Source organism: Salmo trutta, chromosome 9 (genome assembly GCF_901001165.1).
Source record: "Salmo trutta chromosome 9, fSalTru1.1, whole genome shotgun sequence".
In the NCBI taxonomy this organism is placed as follows: Eukaryota; Metazoa; Chordata; class Actinopteri; order Salmoniformes; family Salmonidae; genus Salmo; species Salmo trutta.
The window spans coordinates 36,000,280-36,023,990 of NC_042965.1; the positions used below are offsets into that span (position 1 = coordinate 36,000,280).

At 41.9% G+C, this 23,711-nt stretch overlaps 1 protein-coding gene across 5 annotated transcripts; it reads right to left on the reverse strand.

Annotated features, from left to right (window-relative positions):
• Positions 1-12,706: 12,706 nt before the first annotated feature.
• Positions 12,707-22,938, reverse strand: LOC115200480 (ubiquitin-associated domain-containing protein 1). 5 transcript variants are annotated; one of them, XM_029763579.1, is made up of 11 exons: positions 22,483-22,938; positions 21,978-22,098; positions 21,641-21,714; positions 21,319-21,423; positions 21,044-21,088; positions 20,841-20,943; positions 17,588-17,696; positions 17,090-17,363; positions 16,707-16,793; positions 16,094-16,232; positions 12,707-15,958 (listed from the first exon to the last, which is right to left on the reverse strand). In XM_029763579.1, the coding sequence occupies exons 1-11, from the start codon at positions 22,618-22,620 to the stop codon at positions 15,843-15,845; spliced, it is 1,311 nt and encodes a 436-aa protein (XP_029619439.1). In that variant the 5' UTR covers positions 22,621-22,938; the 3' UTR covers positions 12,707-15,842. The 5 variants fall into 5 exon arrangements, with proteins under 5 accessions (XP_029619439.1, XP_029619440.1, XP_029619438.1 ...); XM_029763580.1 differs by having other exon boundaries at positions 20,841-20,937; positions 21,319-21,426; XM_029763578.1 differs by having other exon boundaries at positions 21,319-21,426.
• Positions 22,939-23,711: the final 773 nt, after the last annotated feature.

Consider the following 23,711-nt stretch of genomic DNA (forward strand, 5'->3'; position numbering starts at 1 on the left):
ATAGGAAAGTATTCAGACCCCTTGACTTTTTCCATATTTTGATGTTACAGAATTATTCAAAAATGTATTCAATTTATTTTCCCCCTCAATCTACACACAATATCATATAATGACAAAGCAAAAACAGGCTTTTAGAAAAAATTTACAAATTCGTTAAAAAAAACGGAAATATCACTTTTACATAAGTATTCAGACCCTTTACTCAGTACTTTGTTGAAGAACCTTTGGCAGCGATTACAGACTCACGTCCTCTTGAGTATGACGCTACAAGCTTGGCACACCTGTATTTGGGGAGTTTCTCCCATTCTTTTCTGCAGATCCTCTCAAGATCTGGCATCGTCGCTGCATAGCTATTTTCAGATCTCTCCAGAGATGTTTGATCGGGTTCAAGTCCAGGCTCTGGCTGGGCCACTCAAGGACATTCAGAGACTTGTCCCGAAGCCACTCCTGCGTTGTCTAGTCTGTGTGCTTAGGGTTGTTGTCCTGTTGGAAGGTGAACCTTCGCCCTAGTCTGAGGTCCTGATCAATTGAATTTACCACAGGTGGACTCCAATCAAGTTGTAGAAACATCTCAAGGATGATCAATGGAAACAAGATGCACCTGAGCTCAATTTCGAGTTTCATAGCAAACGGTCCGAATACTTATGTAAATAAGGTATTTTATGTTTTTTATTTGAAAACATTTGCAAAAAAATGATAATTACAACTGTTATCACTTCGTCATTATGGGGTATTGTGTGTAGATTGATGAGGAACATGTTGTATTTAATCAATTTTAGAATAAGGCAGTAACATAGAAAAATGTGGAAAAAGGAAGGGGTCTGAAAACCTTCCAAGTGCACTGTATACAGTGTTGGGCGGTTTGCTTGAATTGTTTTATCCGTGCTGATTACAGTTACATGACAAATAAAGTAATCAGTAACGTAATCCTTTGGATTACTCTAAATGAGTAACTTAATCCAATTACTTTGGAACTGTATATTTTCTAAGTTCTTTAAAACTATTTTAATATTTCGGTTTTTTTTTGTTCTAGAATTTATTTCTCAATATAATGAAACTTGGCATTGTCTTCTTTAAAATTAGACTTGAACACCATGTTACAGATTATAAAGTAGCTGCACAGATTTGTTCATTTTCAGCACATTATAAGGAGTGATATGATATAAGGTTATTCTATGTTCTGTACAGCAGCATGCTCAGGCCCATCCCTTGGAACATGCTGTTTGTCAGCAGCACCCTAAAGCTTTCCAATGATTGGATGAGTATCAGTAGTGATGGGCACCAACATGGAAATTCTGTAGCCTATCCATACCAGTTGCATTTTTTCTATACGAAAGGAGGAGACGGAAATGTACAGTGTGCAGGGTAGGGGTTTAGGAGCTTGTGCGCTTATTTTGCCACTGATTAAAGGAGACCGAGAGGAACCGATCTGCTAGCCTGGACTCAGGGGTAGACGTAACATAGTAAATGTAAATCTGGGACACTCCAATTAGTATGATATGTTACATTTCATATGTTATGTATGTGGATGTCCATCATCCATTTCGCATGATACTGCATGGTACGAATTACAATTTGTATGATATGTTACCAATTGCAATTTGTTGTGGGGAGGATTAGCTAACATGCTAAGTAGTTGCAAAATAGCTATAAAGTAGTAAGTAGTTGCAAAGTTGCTGATTAGATAAAATGCTAAAGTTGTCCGTGATGAGATTCAAACACACAACCTTTAGGTTACTAGATGTTCGCGTTACATGCCCACCTATCCGCCCCAACCAACCAACCACCCACCCACCCTACTTCCGTTTTTGCCTTAATAAGTAACCATCTGTCTTATGTAACCATAACATATCATACTCATTTGAGTGTCCCGGATTAACATTTACTATGTTACGTCTAATCTATGAGACCAGGCTGGACCTGCACAGGTAGGTTTATGAGAGCTCTATGTAGTCCAGAAGATTGTCTGCTGTTTGACCGCAAAACGTTTTATTTTTATTTGTCCAATAGAAACTCATGTTTTAATTGCTGTTTGCAACTGTTTGGACTAATGATTGCACCCATGGTGTGAATGTTCTGAAAGCCTATCCTATTCAACCAGTCTGAATATAATCAAAAACCCATCCATGCCTCTGATGGCCCATCAGCTAGAGACAATAGTCTTGCTGAGGTGGGACAATGTCAGAAAGTCTATGCACTAAACAGCAGCATCACTGAAGCGTATCAAATTGTAATATTGATATTAGATGAAGTAATCCATAATGTAATCAGCTGTTTTTAAGAATGTAACTGTAATCCAATTACACATAATAAAAAATAAAAAACATAATCCCTGTTACATGTAATCCATTACTACCCATCCCTGCCTATATAGCACATTACATTTGACCAGAGCCGTAGAGTGAACTAAATAGGGTGTGGAATGGAATGGTGCCATTTGGGACATTGCCCAGGACAGTGATAATAGCACGTACACAATCGCTTTTCACATGAAATTACAAAGATGTGCTGATTACCACAGGGCGAGATCACTGAAGGTACACAATGAGGTTGATTGAGTAACATCATGACTGAGTCACACACTTATAATAAAACATACTCACTATGAAACATTTCATGAACAGAAAGCATTCATTTATAGTCTAGTATTTCAAAGTGACATTTGACCCTTTGACTTGAAATGGAAGTTTGTGAGGAGGAAGAAGGAAGAAATATGATCTGACATAGTTTCCATAAAGTTTCACCTGGCTGTCTCCAATTTCTGTTTCCTTGAGCAATCAACTATCCAACTGAATGATAGTTAGCTTACACCTCGTGGCACATACAAGAAGTATATGACATCACATCTCAGTTTTCATTGTATATTGCTTCAAGTTTGTAAGATTTTTATTTAGATCTTGTGTGAAATCATCATTCGGGAGAGAAGTATGGTGACAGCTCTCTAACCTGGGGAAAACTAAGATGACGTGGCTGACGTGCAAACCGATATTTCATTTTTCAAATTGGTTAAAATTAGATTAGGGTTAAGGTTAAGGTAAGGGTCAGTTATGGATTTTGGCTAGTCGGGCTCTCAATGGTATGTTGGTCAGACAAGTCCCCTTAGTCTCTCCCCTCTAACCCTGAGGTGCTACGATGATACTAGAGGAGGCTGGTGGGAGGAGCTATAGGAGTACGGGCTCATTATAATGGCTGGAATGGAATTAGAGCGTTGCTGGATCGAATCCCAGAGCTGACAAGGTAAAAATCTGTCGTTCTGCCCCTGAGCAATGAAGTCAACCCACTGTTCACCCCCCGCACAGCTCTGATTCAGAGGGGTTGGGTTAAATGCGGAAGACACATTTCAGTTGAATACATTCAATTGGACAACTGACTAGGTATCCCCATTTCCCTTTCTCTTTCCTTTCACTGTAATGGCTAGAATAGAATCAATGGAACGGAGTCAAACGTGGTTTCCAGCTGTTTGATACCGTTCCATATATCCCATTCCAGCCATTACAATGAGTCCATCATCCTGTAGCTCTTCCTACCAGCCTCCACTGGATGACACTATACCCCACAGTTACCCCACAGTGTACAGCAATAAGAAGACCTCTTATCACATGGTTTGGTACCATCTAGTGGATACCATAGAGAACTGCAACCAGAAGTGAAAAATCTCTGCAACTTTTCCTCCAATCATGGCTCCTGTTGCACGATAGGCCGACTCATGATAGGCCCAAGCAACAAAAGACTTTGAAAATAAGTTGTGCGTTGACATAATGAACATGGAACATAATCTGCATTGATCTCATGAAACTTTATTGAACAGCAGACAATGTAAACAGAACAACCAACCCCATAGCTATCTAAAAGCTTAGCAATGCCTATTGCACCAAAACAACAACAACAAACTGTATTAGCCCACATCCCTTGAATAAATTCAATAGCCATCATCCCCATATTGACGATACATGAAATATGTCATAATAGAATCTTAATTAAATTTCTTATACTTGGATGATGTTTAACTGGAACAAACAGGCTGATAGATAGCACAGCAGATTCGTTGTATCATCAAGCATGTACTTTTCACAGCTTCGCTCATGCGTGACACATTCAGAGCTCCTTCTGCAGCTCCTACTGCAGCTCCTTCTGCAGTTCCTACTGCAGCTCCTTCTGCAGATCCTACTGCAGCTCCTACTGCAGCTCCTTCTGCAGATCCTACTGCAGCTCCTTCTGCAGATCCTACTGCAGATCCTACTGCTGCTCCTACTGCAGCTCCTTCTGCAGATCCTACTGCAGCTCCTTCTGCAGATCCTACCGTAGCTCCTACTGCTGCTCCTACTGCAGCTCCTTCTGCAGATCCTACTGTAGCTCCTATTGCAGCTCCTACTGTTGCTCCTTCTGCAATATTTCTGCAGATCCTACTGCAGCTCCTACTGCTGCTCCTTCTGCAATATTTCTGCAGATCCTACTGTAGCTCCTACTGCAGCTCCTACTGCAGCTCCTTCTGCATATCCTACTGCAGCTCCTTCTGCAGATCCTACCGTAGCTCCTACTGCTGCTCCTACTGCAGCTCCTTCTGCAGATCCTACTGCAGCTCCTACTGCAGCTCCTACTGCAGCTCCTTCTGCAGATCCTACTGCAGCTCCTTCTGCAGATCCTACTGTAGCTTCTACTGTTGCTCCTTCTGCAGCTCCTTCTGCAGATCCTACTGCAGATCCTACTGCAGCTCCTACTGCTGCTCCTTCTGCAGATCCTACTGCAGTTCCTACTGCAGATCCTACTGCAGCTCCTACTGCTGCTCCTTCTGCAGATCCTACTGCAGTTCCTACTGCAGATCCTACTGCAGCTCCTACTGCTGCACCAACTGGTCCTCCAACTATTTCCATAGCAGCTCCGCATGCAGGAACCATGTCTGCTCCAACACCTGCTCTTAACAAAGCGGTTTCTTTTTAGGCAATTTTTCATTGTTTTCCCTCAGGTTGTCACTCTCTGTTAAGAGAATTATGTTATTTTCTTCTTATTTGTTAAACTTACAAATATGTCAAAACTTTAAACTCCATCATAATTATCAATTACACAAATCACCTTAAAATCAGTATTACAAATGACCCGTTTTCTTCATTATCCAAATGGCCATCCTATGAGGCTGATCAGACCACACAGGAGAGCCATGATAGAGGTCAAAAGAAATAACAACCCCTTCACAGAAGTGTTTCTTACTATATTAGACAAATTCAAGAAAAACCCTCAAACATTTTCTACATGTTGTATCTCAGGTTCCCAGAACATTCCTTTATCAAGAGAATTCACGTGTTTAATTAAAACTCAGAAAATAAAACTTCTAAAATGCCATGTGTGTATACCCCTTTAAGATATCGTGGCTCTAGGAAACATTCCAAAGAGAGACAATGAAGCACTCCTTTTTCCAGAAAAAAACAACATATCATTATACTACGCCGATTGAGAAACCCAAACGTTGACTACAAACAAAACTCAAAGTGCTTGATAGGACTACCCTGCCATTAGACACACACAACTGTAATTAATGTGCACTGTCCCTGTAAAATAAAATAAACTCAACCTGCAATCCACTTTACTGACCTGACATCATTCCACGTAATGGAAACTGATTATGATGTCAGAATACATTAACCTCCTGTTCAAATTCACTATTGTTAACTAAACATTCAAACCAAGAATCAATAACCACAAACTATCGTAAAACTTTTATGATTCAACTGTTCAAACCTGAATCCCTTACAGCCAACATAGCCCATCGCGCACAACCACCTCTCCTCTTCTTATCAGTGGGCAAAAATAGAACCTCGGTCGTTTGATGGGGAGACCTTAATTGGGTAAGTTTTACCTGACCTGTTCAAAATTCAACCTAGTAGCTGTTTGTGTGTCAGATATTACCTATCCTAACTGCCACTGGTAATAGAACAACGACTGTGTGTGTATGTGTTCACAGAAACATGTATGGAGCCAGCACATAGAGACTTGCAAGATGATGTGATGAAGACCAGGCGAACAGAGGGACTTGATACTGATACTGTCTCTGAATTGAGAGAGACCTGGCACTCAGCATAATATACTAGACAAAACTTTTACTTGTATTGTCTTATTAAATTATTTAATTGAATGGTACCAGTTAATATGGGGAGGGAGAAACCCTGTGTATTCTGCACCAGGATCAGGTGCAGAATCAGGTGCCTGTTTTATACGGGACACCACACAGGAAGGTATGACCGCTCTTACATGTTTGCCAACGTAGCCACATTACCACCAGACAAAATGCCGATAGGCACAGTATCTGTTTAGGCTGGGAATGAAAGGGGAACAACACATTAGATTAGCTTATGTGGTATTATGTAAAGGGTTGTTTATTCTACATGGACCTGTTACTATACTTGAAAATTATCAAAACACATATAATATCTACATAAATTCAGCAATTGCATTCTTCTCATATTACTCTGTAGGCCACTGACATATTCAAAGATTCCTCCGGCATCTCACCATACATCTGCATGTAGTGATTGAACTCAACCTGCAGGAGGTTGGTTTGTTGTGACTGAGTGGGGAGTAACAGCTGCGGGAAATGTTCTGACAGATGGGTGTGTCTTGAGCCTTGTTCACACTGGCAGTTTGAAGTGATTCAAAACATTTTAGCATATCCAATTCGAATATGTTCTTTTTCCTGCAGTCAACAGCCAAGAAGCACATGGAACTGGACATTTCAAGCTACATACAGATACAAAAATGATTCCTGGCCCTTTGTGTCTGAACAATAAAATCTGATTTGCCCTCAAGTCATTTTTAGACTGTTATTTGGCATATATTGTTGCTTGCTAGCTACACTGTTGACAGTTTTACAATGACATGTGGTAGCTAACGAACTTGATAATTGTTTACAAACAAATTAGTGAATGTGCTAGAAAGCTAAACAGTTACCTAGCTAGCTAGTTGACTGCTGTGGCTAGCCAAAAATGACTTGTTTTGAAAGTTGGACAATCTTATCCTTTCAGGCTTTAAAAAGTGTTCTTACACTATGATTTTGATCATTCAAAGCAACTGGGAAACGTCCATGGAAGCTATTGTTGTCACCTTAGATTGCTACATAACTTCTGAGTGATAGGAACAACGAGCACCACTACCAATCAGCCTACGTCACCCCGCCAACACCCGTCATTACTTTGACAACTAGCGTAGCCATGTCAGCAAATGACTGCTGTCTGAACACAGACAAATACAATTTGGTCACTTGTAACTTGCTGTTTGGACATTCAGTATTCCAAGACGGATTTGAACAACAAAACTGATTTGAGCATTAAGGCCTGCAGTGTGAACAAGGCTTTAATGGTGGCAAGGACACACACAAGAAACAACCACATCAAACCACACCCCCAAGCCAACTCACATTTGGCTTATGTCATGGCCACCAGCATTTCCTGAGGAGCAAGCCAAATTCACTGGAATGCTTTTCCAACAGTTTTGTAGGAGTTCCCACATATGCTGAGCACTTGTTGGATTCTTTTCCTTCACCCTGCGGTCCGACTCATCCCAAACCGTCTCAATTTGGTTGAGGTCAGGGGATTGTGGAGGCCAGGTCATCTGATGCAGCACTCCATCACTCTCCTTCCTGGTAAAAATAGCCCTTACACAGCCTGGAGGTGTGGTGGGTCATTGTCCTGTTGAAAAACAAATGATAGTCCCACTAAACTTAAACCAAATGGGATGGCGTATCGCTGCAGAATGCTGTGGTAGCCATGCTGGTTAAGTGTGCCTTGAATTCTAAATAAATCACAGACAGTGTCACCAGCAAAGCACCCCCACATCAAAACACCTCCTCCTCCATGCTTTACGGCGGGAAATACACATGCGGAGATCATCCGTTCACCCACACCCCGTCTCACAAAGACACGGCAGTTGGAACCAAAAATCTTCAATTTGGACTCCAGACCAAAGGACACATTCCCACCGGTCTAATGTCCATTACTCATGTTATTTGGCCCAAGCAAGTCTCTTCTTCTTATTGGTGTTCTTTAGTAGTAGTTTCTTTGCAACAATTTGACCATGAAGGCCTGATTCACACAGTCTCCTCTGAACAGTTGATGTTGAGATGTGTCTGTTAATTGAAATCTGAAGCATTTATTTGGCCTGCAATTTCTGAGGCTGGTAACTCTAATGAACTTATCCTCTGCAGCAGAGGTAACTGGGTCTTCCTTTCCTGTGGCGGTCCTCATGAGAGCCAGTTTCATCATAGTGCTTGATGGTTTTTGCGACTGCACTTGAAGAAACTTTCAAAGTTCTTGAAATGTTCCGGATTGACTGACCTTCATGTCTTAAAGTAATGATGGACTGTCGTTTCTCTTTGCTTATTTGAGCGGTTCTTACCATAATATGGACTTGGTCTTTTACCAAAAAGGGCTATCTTCTGTATCCCCCCCCCCCCACCTTGTCACAACACAACTGATTGGCTCAAGCGCATTAAGGAAAACAATTCCACAAATTAACTTTTAAGAAGGCATACCTGTTAATTGAAATGCATTCCAGGTGACTACCTCATGAAGCTGGTTGAGAGAATGCCAAGAGTGTGCAAAGCTGTCATCAAGGCAAAGGGTGGCTATTTGAAGAATCTCAAATCTCAAATATATTTTGATTTGTTGAACACTTTTTTGGTTACTACATGATTCCATGTGTGTTATTTCATACTTTTGATGTTTTCACAATTATTCTACAATGTAGAAAATAGTAAAAATAAAGAAAAACCCTTGAATGAGTAGGTATTAAAAAACTTTTGACCAGTAGTGTATACACTACTGGATTTTTGCTTTAGATTCCGTCTCTCACAGTTGAAGTGTACCTATGATAAAAATTACAGACCTCTACATGTAGAGGAAAACCTGCAAAATCGGCAGTGTATCAAATACTTGTTCTCCCCACTGTATGTATATATATACACACTACTGTTCAAAAGTTTGGGGTCACTTAGAAATGTCCTTATTTTTTAAAGAAAAGCAATTTTTTTGTCCATTTATATTATATCAAATTGATCAGAAATAAAGTGTAGACATTGTTAATGGCTATTGTAGCCAGAAACGGCTGATTAAATGTTTTTTTTTTTTAATGGAATATCTACATAGGCGTACAGAGGCCCATTATCAGCAACTTTCACTCCTATGTTCCAATGGCACGTTGTGTTAGCTAATCGAAGTTATAGCCACAGTCTAGGACATTTACGGTCATTAGTGAAAACATGTTTATTTTATCTACTGAAAATGTATAAAAATGTGTTAATGATGTTGTTCTGTGGCCAAACATTTTGGAATGTTTGCCACAACTAAAAGTATTAACACATATTTCCTTATTTTCACAATCTCCATATCTCGAAACTAGTTGCAACTGGTTTAAATGTATTTAGGCCCAGAGCCTTCTGTTCACGTAAACAGGATAGGCCCAATAAACAAGCTCTTAAATCTTTTCGTGGTTCAAACTTAAGTGAAAATCTGGCTGAAATGTTCTTCGAACTCTGTAGATCAGTTTATGAAGGATAACGATCTGCAGAGGTTGTTTCAGAAAGGTGGGGTTGGATACCACATGTTCAGTCATCATGACACCAGCAACAATAATCAGATTAGAGAACTTTTTAGAAAAAATAGAAACCATACTGATAAAAACAGATTAGCTGGTCATGGCACTGGAGAAATGCAGCTACAGTAGTTACATTATCATCACTGCAGCAATGCTGATTGGCTGATGATAGTAAAGTGTTTGGCAAACAGTTTGAAAACATGACACTGCCTGGAGGAAACACCAGGTGCAGGAAGGACAGTGGCAGGGACAGGAGGGACGGGAGGGACAGGGGCAGGGACGGGAGGGGTGGGAGGGACAGGGGCAGGGACAGGAGGGATGGGAGGGACAGTGACAGGGACGGGAGGGATGGGAGGGACGGTGGCAGGGACAGGAGGGATGGGAGGGACCGTGGTATTGGGAGGGACGCTGTGGAATAACAAGAAGGCTTTCAGGGGCCGGACGATGACACCAAATGACTGCTTCTCTCTCACACACAGGTCATGTCATGAATGCGTTTCTATCTGTATCAGGCCAGGCGTACCTGTATGTTGCAGGTGAGTTTATCTTCTCCAAGAATCACAGGCAACAACTCTCAATCTCCACCGCCCAGCTGATTGGCTCCACAGCAGCACAGCACCCCTCCTTAGTGATGTAGCTGAACCCTCATCAACACCGTCTCTCCAGCAGCACAGCACCTCCTCCTTAGTGATGTAGCTGAACCCTCATCAACACCGTCTCTCCAGCAGCACAGCACCCCCTCCTTAGTGTAGCTGAACCCTCATCAACACCGTCTCTCCAGCAGCACAGCACCCCCTCCTTAGTGATGTAGCTGAACCCTCATCAACACCGTCTCTCCAGCAGCACAGCACCTCCTCCTTAGTGATGTAGCTGAACCCTCATCAACACCGTCTCTCCAGCAGCACAGCACCCCCTCCTTAGTGATGTAGCTGAACCCTCATCAACACCGTCTCTCCAGCAGCACAGCACCCCCTCCTTAGTGATGTAGCTGAACCCTCATCAACACCGTCTCTCCAGCAGCACAGCACCCCCTCCTTAGTGATGTAGCTGAACCCTCATCAACACCATCTCTCCAGCAGCACAGCACCCCCTCCTTAGTGATGTAGCTGAACCCTCATCAACACCGTCTCTCCAGCAGCACAGCACCCCCTCCTTAGTGATGTAGCTGAACCCTCATCAACACCGTCTCTCCAGCAGCACAGCACCCCCTCCTTAGTGATGTAGCTGAACCCTCATCAACACCGTCTCTCCAGCAGCACAGCACCCCCTCCTTAGTGACGTAGCTGAACCCTCAACACCGTCTCTCCAGCAGCACAGCACCCCCTCCTTAGTGATGTAGCTGAACCCTCATCAACACCGTCTCTCCAGCAGCACAGTACACCCTCCTTCGCGGTGTAGCTCAACCCTCAGCAGCACTGTCTCTCCAGCAACACAGAGAGACAATAAACACACTGCATTGGTCTTGCTGGTGCCTTCAAACCAAAACGCATGAAACGTGGTGGAGAAAATATGTTGTTCTAACTTTTTCTTTGTCAACATGAGCCCTGTGTTGTATAATGCTGAACCATTAACCAATAGTGTCCTCTAGTGGTGCTTTCTGAGAGTGAGTCACACCTGAACTGGTGGGCAGGATTGTAAAGTAAGTAGTCTCCGATTCACTCAGACACTAACTGCTAGGCTGTTCAGGCTTCAAGCCACCCAGTCCAACAAAGCAAGGTCACAGCACCTTATGGAACAGTAGCATCTATCCGAAATGGACTCAAGTAGCCTCCTTCCTTGACAGGATGGAAAGGAACTGTAAAGATGCTGTTGTATTTCAGAAGACAATGAAACACAACATTTGACCTCTCTCACATCAGTTAAATTCAAAAGCCTTTAATTGGTACTACATTTGAGAAGTGATGTTACAAAGCTTTTCACATTTTCCACAGGTGAGAAGTGCTATTCACATGAATATGACCTGGAGTGAGAAACTAGATCAGGTCCCGGTTTCCCAAAAGCATCTTAAGGCTACGTTCATTGAACTTAGCCTTAAAGCTGCGATCAGCAGTAGACACAATAACAAAGTGGCCTCCCCACTGCTGGTTCAGGTAAAAAGCTGAGGGATGGGGCTGGAGAAATTTAAGGACTGATCATACATGATATCAAAATCATAGTTTTAACAACGTTTTGAGGCTATATAGTGTTTGTTTAAATGTTCATTGTTTACAAACACTGGTGTAAAACAAGCTTATATTTTGGTTCTGATGGGGTATGACAGTTAATCTAAGCTCATGAGGCATTTATGAATTATATTATTCAAGAATCAATGGGTACATATCAACTTCTAAGTCCAAAAATGGATGTAGCAACTGCTGATTGCCCTAACCTTTGATGCTTGCAGATCTGAAACGGTCTGGACAGGCATAACCAGTGTAGTAGTGGTGGAGCTCCCACCATATTGCCTACTCCTTACGTATCTGCAAACATGCTCAGGTCAGATCCACGTACTGGTTAGGACCAAGGGTGTAGGGAGCATATTGGGACCAACTGCAAGACAAGAGTTGGGCAAACTGAGAGGAGTAAGTTAATGACCAGACAAATACCATATACCAAGTACCTGTGCTACTTGTCAGGTGTCAGTGCTGTTATCCAATCAACAGAACGGTCAGGTGCCAGTGCTGTTACCTAATCAATAGACAACAGAACAGTGGTGTTTGAGTGCTTTTACTTAATCAACAGAACTATCAGGTGTCAGTGCTGTTCCCTAATCAACAGAACTGTCAGGTGTCAGTACTGCACACAACATGCAACCTGAGAACACTGCTTTAGTGAAGACACATTAAGCAGCACAGGACAGTGATGTCAGATACTTTGCTTAATAAATGCTATTAGTGGTGCCATAGTAAAAATGTCAATATGTTTCAACATTAGATAACCTGCAGCATAGTCTGGGCTGGCTAATGCCAGAACAGAATGGCATCCAGGCTATAGATTGTTTCACATCTAGAAAAAAAACAGTCTTGTCGGTATGAAATGCATTGAGCACCTATGATTCTCTCTCTCTCTCTCGTTAACAGGTCCACACTATCTAAGGGAGATTAAACGTTCCCCCCATTTCAGGTAAACAAAGCACAGGATTCAAAAGAAAACAGCAACAGAAATGCTTTTAATGTAATGGTGATTTGAATGACAGTAGCCCCGAGGGCGAGGCTAGTCGGTTTAACAGAATGAGAGAGTATATTGCATAGGTTGTTAATACCGGACAGTATAGTATGGAAACCCAGTACAAACAATCCAACTGCCAAGATGACTCTCACACACTAAAAATACCCCTTAAGCACTGATCAAAGACCAATCTAGCCTTTCAGCTCCTGATGGCTGAAGTTTGTACCTAGAGTCTTCTACCATTCAGTCTCTACAGTTGGGAAATACATGATTTGATATTGGATTACTATGAAAAACCAAAAACGGTCCATGTTGTTAAAACAAATAACACTTGCCATGATAGAAAACTTTGCCACAGCATCCTGGACCTGTATACAGAAAGGCTGCCAATGTAGTCTCCTCCTCCATCTATACAAATGCTTTGAACATTCAAAAATGCTACATTGCTCGACAGATCCGTGACCTGCTAGTGAAAAACGTATTTTCTGAAAATGTGTATAGATCTATTTTATAAAGAAATTGTAATTCAATAACTTGAAGTGCAAATTTCAGATTCTCTAAAATGTAATATTAATAAGATCAAGTAACTAGTTTGGCTAAAATATAAATAAACACAAATCAAGCAAATACTTCTCCATTAAAAAACATTTAAATAATTGTCAAATATTGCATTTTACCAAACCATACTTAGTGACGCTCTGTTCAATAAGCCAGGTTTTCATGGATCAGTTAAAGCCTTAAGTCAAGTTTTTGCACAACAGGAGTAGAGATTTGCCTCATGGTGACATAGCTAGAAAAAAACAGCCTCCCTGAGCAAAGTCACAACACTACAATTCAAATATTGAATAAAACACTCAAAGCTTGGCAAAACACACCATGCATCCTTCATGTTCTTGTTTTAGATGAAATTCACAATGAAAACAAAGTCTTCGTCCCAAATGGCACCTTAATCCCTAATAGTGCACTACTTTTGACCAGGACCCATAGGGCTCTGGTCAATACTAGTGCATTATTTAGGGAACGTGGTGCATTTGGGAAGCATACTAAGAGCCCCATAAATCAGTCAAATTGAATCATATGTAACAAAAGCAGTACTAGTGTTTCTGGGAAGTCACTTATTGTTATTATAAATTACTGTCAAAGGATATAGAATAAACATACAGCCTCACTAACCCATTGCATTTCACACATTCCTAACACTACAATCAAATATGTATTCTAACAGGTCTACAAAACTCAAGTCCATCTATAGATTCTAGCTATTGCACAACAAGTTACTGTATTATTATAGTTTGAACTGGTCTGTCTGGTGACAAGGCAAGTCCTCTCACAGTCAATAATAAGTTCATGTTTTGGTTAAACAGCTCACATCTACTTTGCTCTCAAAAGTACAACGGCCCACCACTAGACTAGCAGTTTTACTGAGCTCAGTATACCACTGCATGTAAAATTCTTCAATGCATTGGCTTACATGTTGATACCTAGTTTGCTTCATTGCAGGAAGGAATGATACACCTTCACATCACTCAAACAATTACCTTTGAATCATTTATGTGATGTTCGTGGATCAAGCCTCAATTTCCCCTGAAACCTATCATACTGTATTCTGGTCCCAGATCTGTTGTTGCTCTTGTCAGCGCCATTGCTCATTGTCAAGCCAAATATGGTTTGACACAATCTGTGACAATGAGTTGGCATGATAGCACAAACAGACTGGCACTCAGGCCAACCATACCACTCATTGGCAGAAAATGTATTTCTCAGGAGTTCCAGGAGTAATATTTTGCCTGCTGCAGTGAGCTGTGGTAAGAGTATTGAGAACAGGCGCAGAATCAGAGCACATTGAGAATTTATACATAGGTCTCGAGATAAAGCAGGACCAAAGACCACTTTTACACAGACTTGACTTCACAGACACTAAAAAGACAGCTTATAATACTACACTTTGCTAAAATAGGCAACAAAAAAATGTAGCAGTTAAATAAATATTTGGGAGAAGCACAAAGAAAATGTCCTTTACTTTTCCACATCTGAGTAGTGACTCCCAGCAGGTAGGTTCCCAAGGTTGAACAGAGTGAGAGGTAAAGTGTCTGACCACCCACATCCACCTGGGGTGCATTCATTAGTGCCAGTGTAGTAAAACATTTTACAATGAAAATGAGAATTTCTATTGGACAAATTCAGATAGGCCCTTTCCTGTTTCAATCCATTTGCTTGCGTTTGCTTACTACTGAATACACCCCTGTACCTCTACTGACGGTGATAAGCACAACCGTTGACCTCTAACATCACCTGGGGCTTAATCATTCAGAAAGGTGAACAGGAACAAAACATTCAGATAGAAATAGATCATTTAGAACATACATTCTTCTTTATCAGAGAGAATCCATCATGTCAGTTCTATATGTTAAATTTCTATCTACCTTTAAGTCATTTATTAGACGCTCTTATCCAGAGGGACTTACAGTAGTGAGGGCATACATGTTCATACTGTTACCCTGTGGGAATGTTGCAGATGGTGCCACACGGGACCATATGCAACATTCTGAAAGTTTCAACCTTTTGAATACACCCCTGGCTAGTAGTGAATCCTGGTTCCCTCGACACACAACTGTTAGGGTGCATGTTCACATGCAGACCTGTCTTCAACCAAATGACACGGACTGCTTGCCCTGAAGTCATTCGCCTTTGATGAAATGTAGCAATTTAAGGAAACAAATGAAACTGTAATTGATATTTAAATATCGCAAAACATACAAAAGCTGATTTTAAAGTGTAAACATTGTTTTGATGCCTGATGGTCATTTTTTCTGTACATGGATAAATTATTTTAAATAAATCATGTAGGTCTTAACGATAAATTGTTCTTATTAAAATGTAAAAAACAACAATTTTTATAATCATGTTCATGTTAACATTGTTCTATTTTCTGTGGTATAAATAGATATATCTGTCACATCTCCGTCTTCTAAACTCTTACACATCTTCTCCGGCTTTGACTTTTCAAGGCAAAAACAATACTCGTCACAGCCGTGCGCACACACACACACACGCTCACCTACACACACACACACACACACACGCTCACACAAACACGCACACGGTTTGTGCAGTGTCTACGTGCGGTTGAGTGTCTGGAAGATTCTGGAGATCTGCAGCATGACAGGCCCAGTCTCAGGGTCGTTCATCCACTGGGTGCTGTTCAGAGGGTTCTCCAACATGTCCTCAAACGCTGCATAAAGCCAACAAGGGTTTTAGAGGCTAACCTGCTGTGTGACCCTACAGTACACACAACAGAAAACATAATCAAATGCTAACACACATTAAAAAGCCACTTGTGTTTGTGTGTAACAGCTGTCATTCCTACCCAGCAGTGTTTTGGGGTTGGTGAGGCCCAGCTGGACCACGGGGTTCTCCAGGATGGCCTGGAACAGAGGACTGTTGGTGTCGATGCCCTTATCCAGGTCCTCTGGAGACGGCTTCCTGTCCCCAAGCAGCCACTCACACTGCAGGATGACAACACGTTAACCAATCAGCAGCCACTCACTCCGCAAACACGTTAACCAATCAGCAAACACTTACTCACACAGAGGGACAACAAGATGTTTAGATCAGTTAGTCAACTTCTCTGAAACTAGGATGGTCAATAGAGAATCAGGTCTCGATCCCAATGACAACATGGCCAAAGGGTATGAAAAGCAGTTAAATCATTCCTTCCTCTTGTATAAATTAATTTTTTCTGCATATAGAATGTCTCATTGAATACAAGACAAATGCATCATATAGATAGAAGATACAGAGTGCTCCTGAAAGACCTAAGTGTCATATACTTCATGCTAGCAGATACCTATACTTCCAGGCATTGCGCTAATGGTAGTTAGCATTGGCTCTCGAAACTCCAACTTCCTTCATACTGGACAGACATAAAAATGGTATCCACGAGTTCATCCGACTCAGGGGAAGTATCCCTATAAACTTACCGCAGCATCCTGTTGGTTGTTGTTGACTCTCAGAGCATCGACCACCTCCTTCTCATCGAAACCCATCTCCATTAAAGCAATGACTGCCTGCAGAGTTAGACAGCAAAGAGTCTACTCATTCATCTGTGTGAGTTAACAGTTTATATAGTCAATACTTTCATTCCACAAGACATGTCATTATTCTATCAAGCTTTTGTAACAATATGATCAATAGAGTTTTATCACACAATGAGTCCAATAATCACAACACAGGTGGCATTCAGCAACCGAGTCCATAACTGAACGGCATCACATTACAAACACTGTGTGTAAGCTAGCTACATGCATCAGTATTAGCTTGGTACATCCCAGGCCAGGCCATTGGGACCCACAGTGACACTCACCCGTGAGTCGGGCCTGAACTCTCTTTTCCTTCGGATTCTCTTGAAGATCTCAGTAAGCTCGTCCTGCCTGGCTCCGGTGGCAGCGTCGTCTGTGCTGGTCTGGGAGAGGGTGCAGAGGAGGCTGGGACGGAAGGCGGAGGCCGAGATAGAATGGACCAGGGGGGGTGCTGTGGCCCCTACTGCTCCTGGGGTGTCCTGGCCAGGCAGGGGGGTGTCCACCGTGGGGTCATCTACGTGCTCAATCAGCCACTCCATGGCCTGGGTCACTGACATGCTGCAGGATCGAGGCAGTGAAGGAGGGGCATGGTTAAAACTGTCGTTTCACACTCTTCAGTTCAGATATGGCTCTCTTGTGATTCAAACAACTGGTGAATCTGTATACACTTCACTGATGACCACTGACCAGTAGCATGGACGTAAGACTACACTCGTTGTGTCAGTGATTCTGATGTAGAGTCTGACTCCTGCTGCTACTAAGTATAATTGATTGTGACTCACTGATTGAGTCTGAGAGCTTTGATGGCTCTGCTCTCAGGGAAACCCATCTCAGTCAGCTGCTGAAGGGCCGTCTCATCCACCCGGTCCTCATCATCCTCATCCAGCATGGCTGACAATCACACACAGACACACATTGTTAGTGAACTGGAATAATAGTATAATACAGTTTCGTCACTCATGAATAGCCTCGGTCAGTATTCCAAAATTGTGTAGCTGGTCCGCACTCAAAAAGGAGATTCAAGTTTTCTTTTTAGTATTTATTTAATTTGGGGGTAGGTAGACAGACAAATGTTTCAGCCTTCGTTAGTGTCATTCAAAAGTAACAATATATACTCTTTATATACAAAAGTATGTGAACACCCCTTCAAAATTAGTGGATTCGGCTATTTCAGCCACACCCGTTGCTGACAGGTGTATAACATCGAGCACACAGCCATGCAATCTCCATTGACAAACATTGGCAGGAGAATGGTTTTAATGAAGAGCTCAGTGACTTTCAACGTGGCACCGTCATAGGGTTCCACCTTTCCAACAAGTCAGTTCCTCAAATTTCTGCCCTGCTAGAGCTGCCCCAGTCAACTGTAAGCGCTGTTATTGTGAAGTGGAAACATTTATGAGCAGCAATGGCTCAGCCGCGAAGCGGTAGGCCACCCAAGCTCACAGAACAGGACCGCAGAGTGCTGAAGCGCATACTGAGAAAAATCATGTTCTCGGTTGCAACACTCACTACAGAGTTCCAAACTGCCTCTGGAAACAACGTCAGCACAATAACTGTTCATAGGAAGCTTCATGAAATGTGTTTCCATGGCCGAGCAGCCGCACACAAGCCTAAGATCACCATGCGCAATGCCAACCACCGGCTGGATTGGTGTACGCCATTGTACTCTGAAGCAGTGGAAACACGTTCTCTGGAGTGATGAATCACGCTTCAACATCTGGCAGTTCGACGGATGAATCTGGGTTTGGCGGATGCCAGGAGAACGCTACTTGCCCCGATGCATAGTGCCAACTGTAAAGTTTAGTGGAGGAGGAATAATGGTCTGGGGCTGTTTTTCATGGTTTGGCTAGGCCCCTTAGTTCCAGTGAAGGGAAATCTTAACGCTACAGCATACAATGACATTCTAGACGATTCTGTGCTTCCAACTTTGTGGCAACAGGTTGGGGAAGGCCCTTTCCTGTTTAAGCATGACAACGCCCCCGTGCACAAAGCAAGGTCCATAAAGAAATGATTTGTTGAGATCAGTGTGGAAGAACCTGACTGGCCTGCACAGAGCCCTGACCTTAACTCCATTGAAAACATTTGGGATGAATTGGAACGCTGAATGCGAGCCAGGCATAATCACCCAACATCAGCGCCTGACCTCACGAACGCTCTTGCGGCTGAATGGAGAAAGTCCCAGCAGCAATGTTGCAACATCCAGTGGAAAACCTTGCCAGAAGCATGGAGACTGTTATAGAAGCAAAGGGGGGGGGCAACTCCATATTAATGACCATGATTTTGAAAGATGATGTTCAACGAGCAGGTGTCCACATACTTTTGGTCATGTAATACACACCCGTGTGTGTGTGTGTGTGTGTGTGTGTATGTATGTATGTATGTATGTATGCGCACACAGTTTAAGTCAGAAGTTTACATAGACCTCAGTTTCACAATTCCTGATATTTAATCCTAGTAAAAATTCCCTGTCTTAGGTCAGTTAGGATCACCACTTTATTTTAAGAATGTGAAAATGTCAGAATAATAGTAGAGATAATTATTTATTTCAGCTTTTATTTCTTTCATCACATTCCCAGTGGGTAAGAAGTTTACACACACTCAATTAGTATTTGGCAGCATTGCCTTTAAATTGTTTAACTTGGGTCAAACGTTTCAGAGAGCCTTCCACAAGCTTCCCACAATTAATTGGGTGAATTTTGGCCCATTCCTCCTGACAGAGCTGGTGTAACTGAGTCAGGTTTGTAAGCATCCTTGCTCGCACACACTTTTTCAGGGCTTTGTGATGGCCACTCCAATACCTTGACTTTGTTGTCCTTAAGCCATTTTGACAACTTTGGAAGTATGCTTGGGGTCATTGTCCATTTGGAAGACCCATTTGCAACCAAGCTTTAACTTCCTGACTGATGTCTTGAGATGTCTTCCTCATGATGCCACCTATTTTGTGAAGTACACCAGTCCCTCCTGCAGCAAAGCACCCCCACAACATGATGCTACCACCCCCGTGCTTCACGGTTGGGATGGTGTTCTTCGGCTTGCAAGCATCCCCCTTTTCCCTCCAAACATAACGATTGTCATTATGGTCAAACAGTTCTATTTTTGTTTCATCAGACCAGAGGACATTTCTCCAAAAAGTACGATCTTGGTCCCCATGTGCAGTTGCAAACCATAGTCTGGCTTTTTTATGGCGGTTTTGGAGCGGTGGCTTCTTCCTTGCTGAGCGGCCTTTCAGGTTATGTCGATATAGGACTCGTTTTACTGTGGATATAGATACTTTTGTACCCGTTTCCTCCAGCATCTTCACAAGGTCCTTTGCTGTTGTTCTGGGATTGATTTGCACTTCTCGCACCAAAGTACGTTCATCTCTAGGAGACAGAACGCGTCTCCTTCCTGAGCGGTATGACGGCTGCGTGGTCCCATGGTGTTTATACTGGCGTACTATTGTTTGTACAGATGAACGCGGTACCTTCAGGCGTTTGGAAATTGCTCCCAAGAATGAACCAGACTTTTTTTCTGAGGTCTTGGCTGATTTCTTTTGATTTTCCCATGATGTCAAGGAAAGAGGCACTGAGTTTGAAGGTAGGCCTTGAAATACATCCACAGGTACACCTACAATTGACTCAAATGATGTCAATTAGCCTATCAGAAGCATCTAAAGCCATGACATCATTTTCTGGAATTGTCCAAGCTGTTTAAAGGCACAGTCAACTTAGTGTATGTAAACTTCTGACCCACTGGAATTGTGATACAGTGAATTATAAGTGAAATATTGTGTCTGTAAATAATTGTTGGAAAAATTTATTGTGTCATGCACGAAGCAGATGTCCTAACTGACTTGCCAAAACTATAGTTTGTTCACAATAAATTTGTGGATTGGTTGAAAAACGAGTTTTAATGACTCAAACCTTAGTATTTGTAAACTTCCGACTTCAACTGTGTGTGTGTGTGATAGATATATATATATATATATATATTCCCTAATCAGTCAGCCAAGGCAGTTGTGAAGGCGTGGAGTGTAACAGCGTCTGCATGTTGTACCATTGGCCTTTTTGAAGAGCTCCACAGCATCAGGATTCAAGGCGAGAAGCTTCTGGGCCACTTCAATGAGAGAGACAAGGATTTTCCTAAGCTCCGTCTGAAACTGAAGGAAAATGTACACACATGCACACATAAACAATAATTAATACTCTATTTTTTGGACTGAGGTTCATGGCATAACATTGAGAGCATTATCAACTTGCCAGGTCTCCTGTGGGAATGAGGTCTTCTGACCTCAATGGGATTTCCTAATTAAATAAAGGGTTACATAAACATTAAATCTTAGCATCAGAAATTTAAAACAGGCTTAATATGACAAACTTCACTCATTTTAACCTGCTTCTGAATATTGTGCAGACCCATGAAATTCAGGACTAGTTGAATTTCAGTACAATAGTCAGTGGAACACTCCTCCAGTGCTTTGAACCATGCATTCGACCAGGTTATTTACAATGGTGTTCAATCCTACTGTACATACATCTCTGATGTTGTGCTGGGTGACAGTGCGGTCAGTGTGGCGGGTGGACAGGCCAGCGGTGGCCTTCAGGATAGCTTCCTTATCTGGAGCCTTGTTATCTTGCTTCTTCTGACAGACAGGGAGGAAATCACACACGGACAATAATCCCAGACAGTACAAATAGATGTAAGAAGTTTGTTGAATTACTTGTCCATGGTTCTATCCATATTAGCAATCCATTAAACATTTCAGTCTGATGATCAGTGCCTATTTAGTTTCTGCACTGAGTTAGATAACCCACAAACCCAATACAATTAAACGAGAGTAAATAAATCAGTTTTACCTTTTCCTCTGCAGATATATCCGCCATTTTCGGAGGGGGTGGCGGTGGTCTCTTCTTTATCAGTAGAAGAACATCTAAAACCGAAGGAATCACTAACTTTCTAGCACAATTTTTGTTGTTGTATTGATTGTATATCGTTATATTTTAACTTTGTGTGACTGTCCTTGTCTATCAGTGTATCAGTGTTTTGTTGCTTGTCATGTGTGTGGACCCCAGGAACAGTAGCTGCTGCTTCTGCAAAAGCTAATAGGGAGCCAAATAAACAAATAACAATCACTAAAATGTTTGTGGTGAAATTGGAAACATTGAGACAACTTTGTGACATACATACGATTACCTTTATCTTTTAAATTTTCATCTGAAACTGTTTTTGTTTCCATGAGGATCCTCTCTGTGGCAGCATGGACAAGTTTGTGGTGTGTGAGTGTTTTGGGGTCTTCAAGACTTCCATGTACATACTGAAAAACAATTAAAACCCAACATTATCCCACAGGCAGGAACAAGTACCAGTACTTTTACCCTGGTAAAATAATAGCTACAGTGTCATAAGCAGTTTGTAATTGGTAATGTATAGGGTAGATAGACCTAGACCTACATCAATAGCAACATTAATTTCGAAAGGTACCAATTATTTCTGCATTACACTAGGAGCATTGTGCCTAGTTTGCAGGTTTAGAGGCTAGACAGCTTGCGAGCCAACTTGCTAAATTATAAATAGCAGTGTCTACCCAGTTACTATAAATACAGAACCACTGACAATTTCAACTGGGCCTGCAAACAGCTACAATTTCACCCCGGGCAAACACCAATGAGCAAGCAGGAAAATAAACACACAAACATACATGTTTCAAGCACTTCTCTTTGAGTTTTTCAATAGTGGTATCCTCTGTAACTTCTTCCAACCACTCCGTACCCTCCATTGTACAAATATGAATTTTTAATATTTTTCCGGCGAATATCTTCTCTTCTTGCACAAACATAGCTGTAGCCTTGGTGTGTAGCTAGATAGCTGCCAGTCCAGTGATGTTGGCTTGCTTTTACGGCTAGCTTGCTAACGTTATGGCGCTAACTGGCGTCTTCGAGAACCAGCGACAACAGTGCAAACGCCTGCACTTTTGATTTTCAGACCATTTTCAGACAGTCTGGTCGTAATTTAACGCGATAGCAGTCTACTGACGTTATTTCGCTAAAAATATTTGTTTACTTTCCTTGAAGAGTCGAGCAGCCAGCCGAAGACCATATTTTGTTGGTAACGATTGACCTCTGAACCCAGGCAACGCAGTGTTGGCCCTGTGCATAGTGGGAGTTGTAGTTACGTTACGTCTTAAATCCTGGTTTGAAATATCCTTTTTTGGACTTATACATTTCTAACCATTGATTCTTTAAGAATATAACTTATAAATGCCTTATGAGCTTAGTTCAACTGTTGAACCCGGCAATGAGAATCCCAAAAATCCAATGGCTCCCCTGACAATTTTCATTGACCCCCTTTTTATTTGCACTGACTCTCTTGCACTGGCTCTATGCACATACATACTCACACAAATACACACATTGGCTGCTGCTCATCTGTTAATTATCTATCCTGATTGCCTAGTCACTTTTACCTCTACCTGCATCAAATCAAATCAAATTTAATTTGTCACATGCTCCGAATATGTGTAGACCTTACAGTGAAATGCTTACTTACAAGCCCTTAACCAATGGCCACCCGGACTATTTAAATTGACCCCCCCCCCCCAAAATAACTTGACTAATCTGTACCCCCGCACATTGACTTGTACCGGAACCCCCTGTATATAGCCTCATTATTGTTTATTTATTAAATGTTTTCTTAACTCTTTCTTGAACTGTTCAGGGGGTTCCGGTACAAGTCAATGTGCGGGGGTACAGATTAGTCAAGTTATTTTGTACATGTAGGTTTGGGTAAAATGACGATGCATAGATAATAAACAGAAGCAGTGTAAAAACAAAGTGGGGGGGGGTCAATTTAAATAGTCCGGGTGGCCATTTTATTAATTGTTCTGCAGTTTTGGGGGTAGAAGCTGTTAAGGAGCCTTTTGGTCCTAGA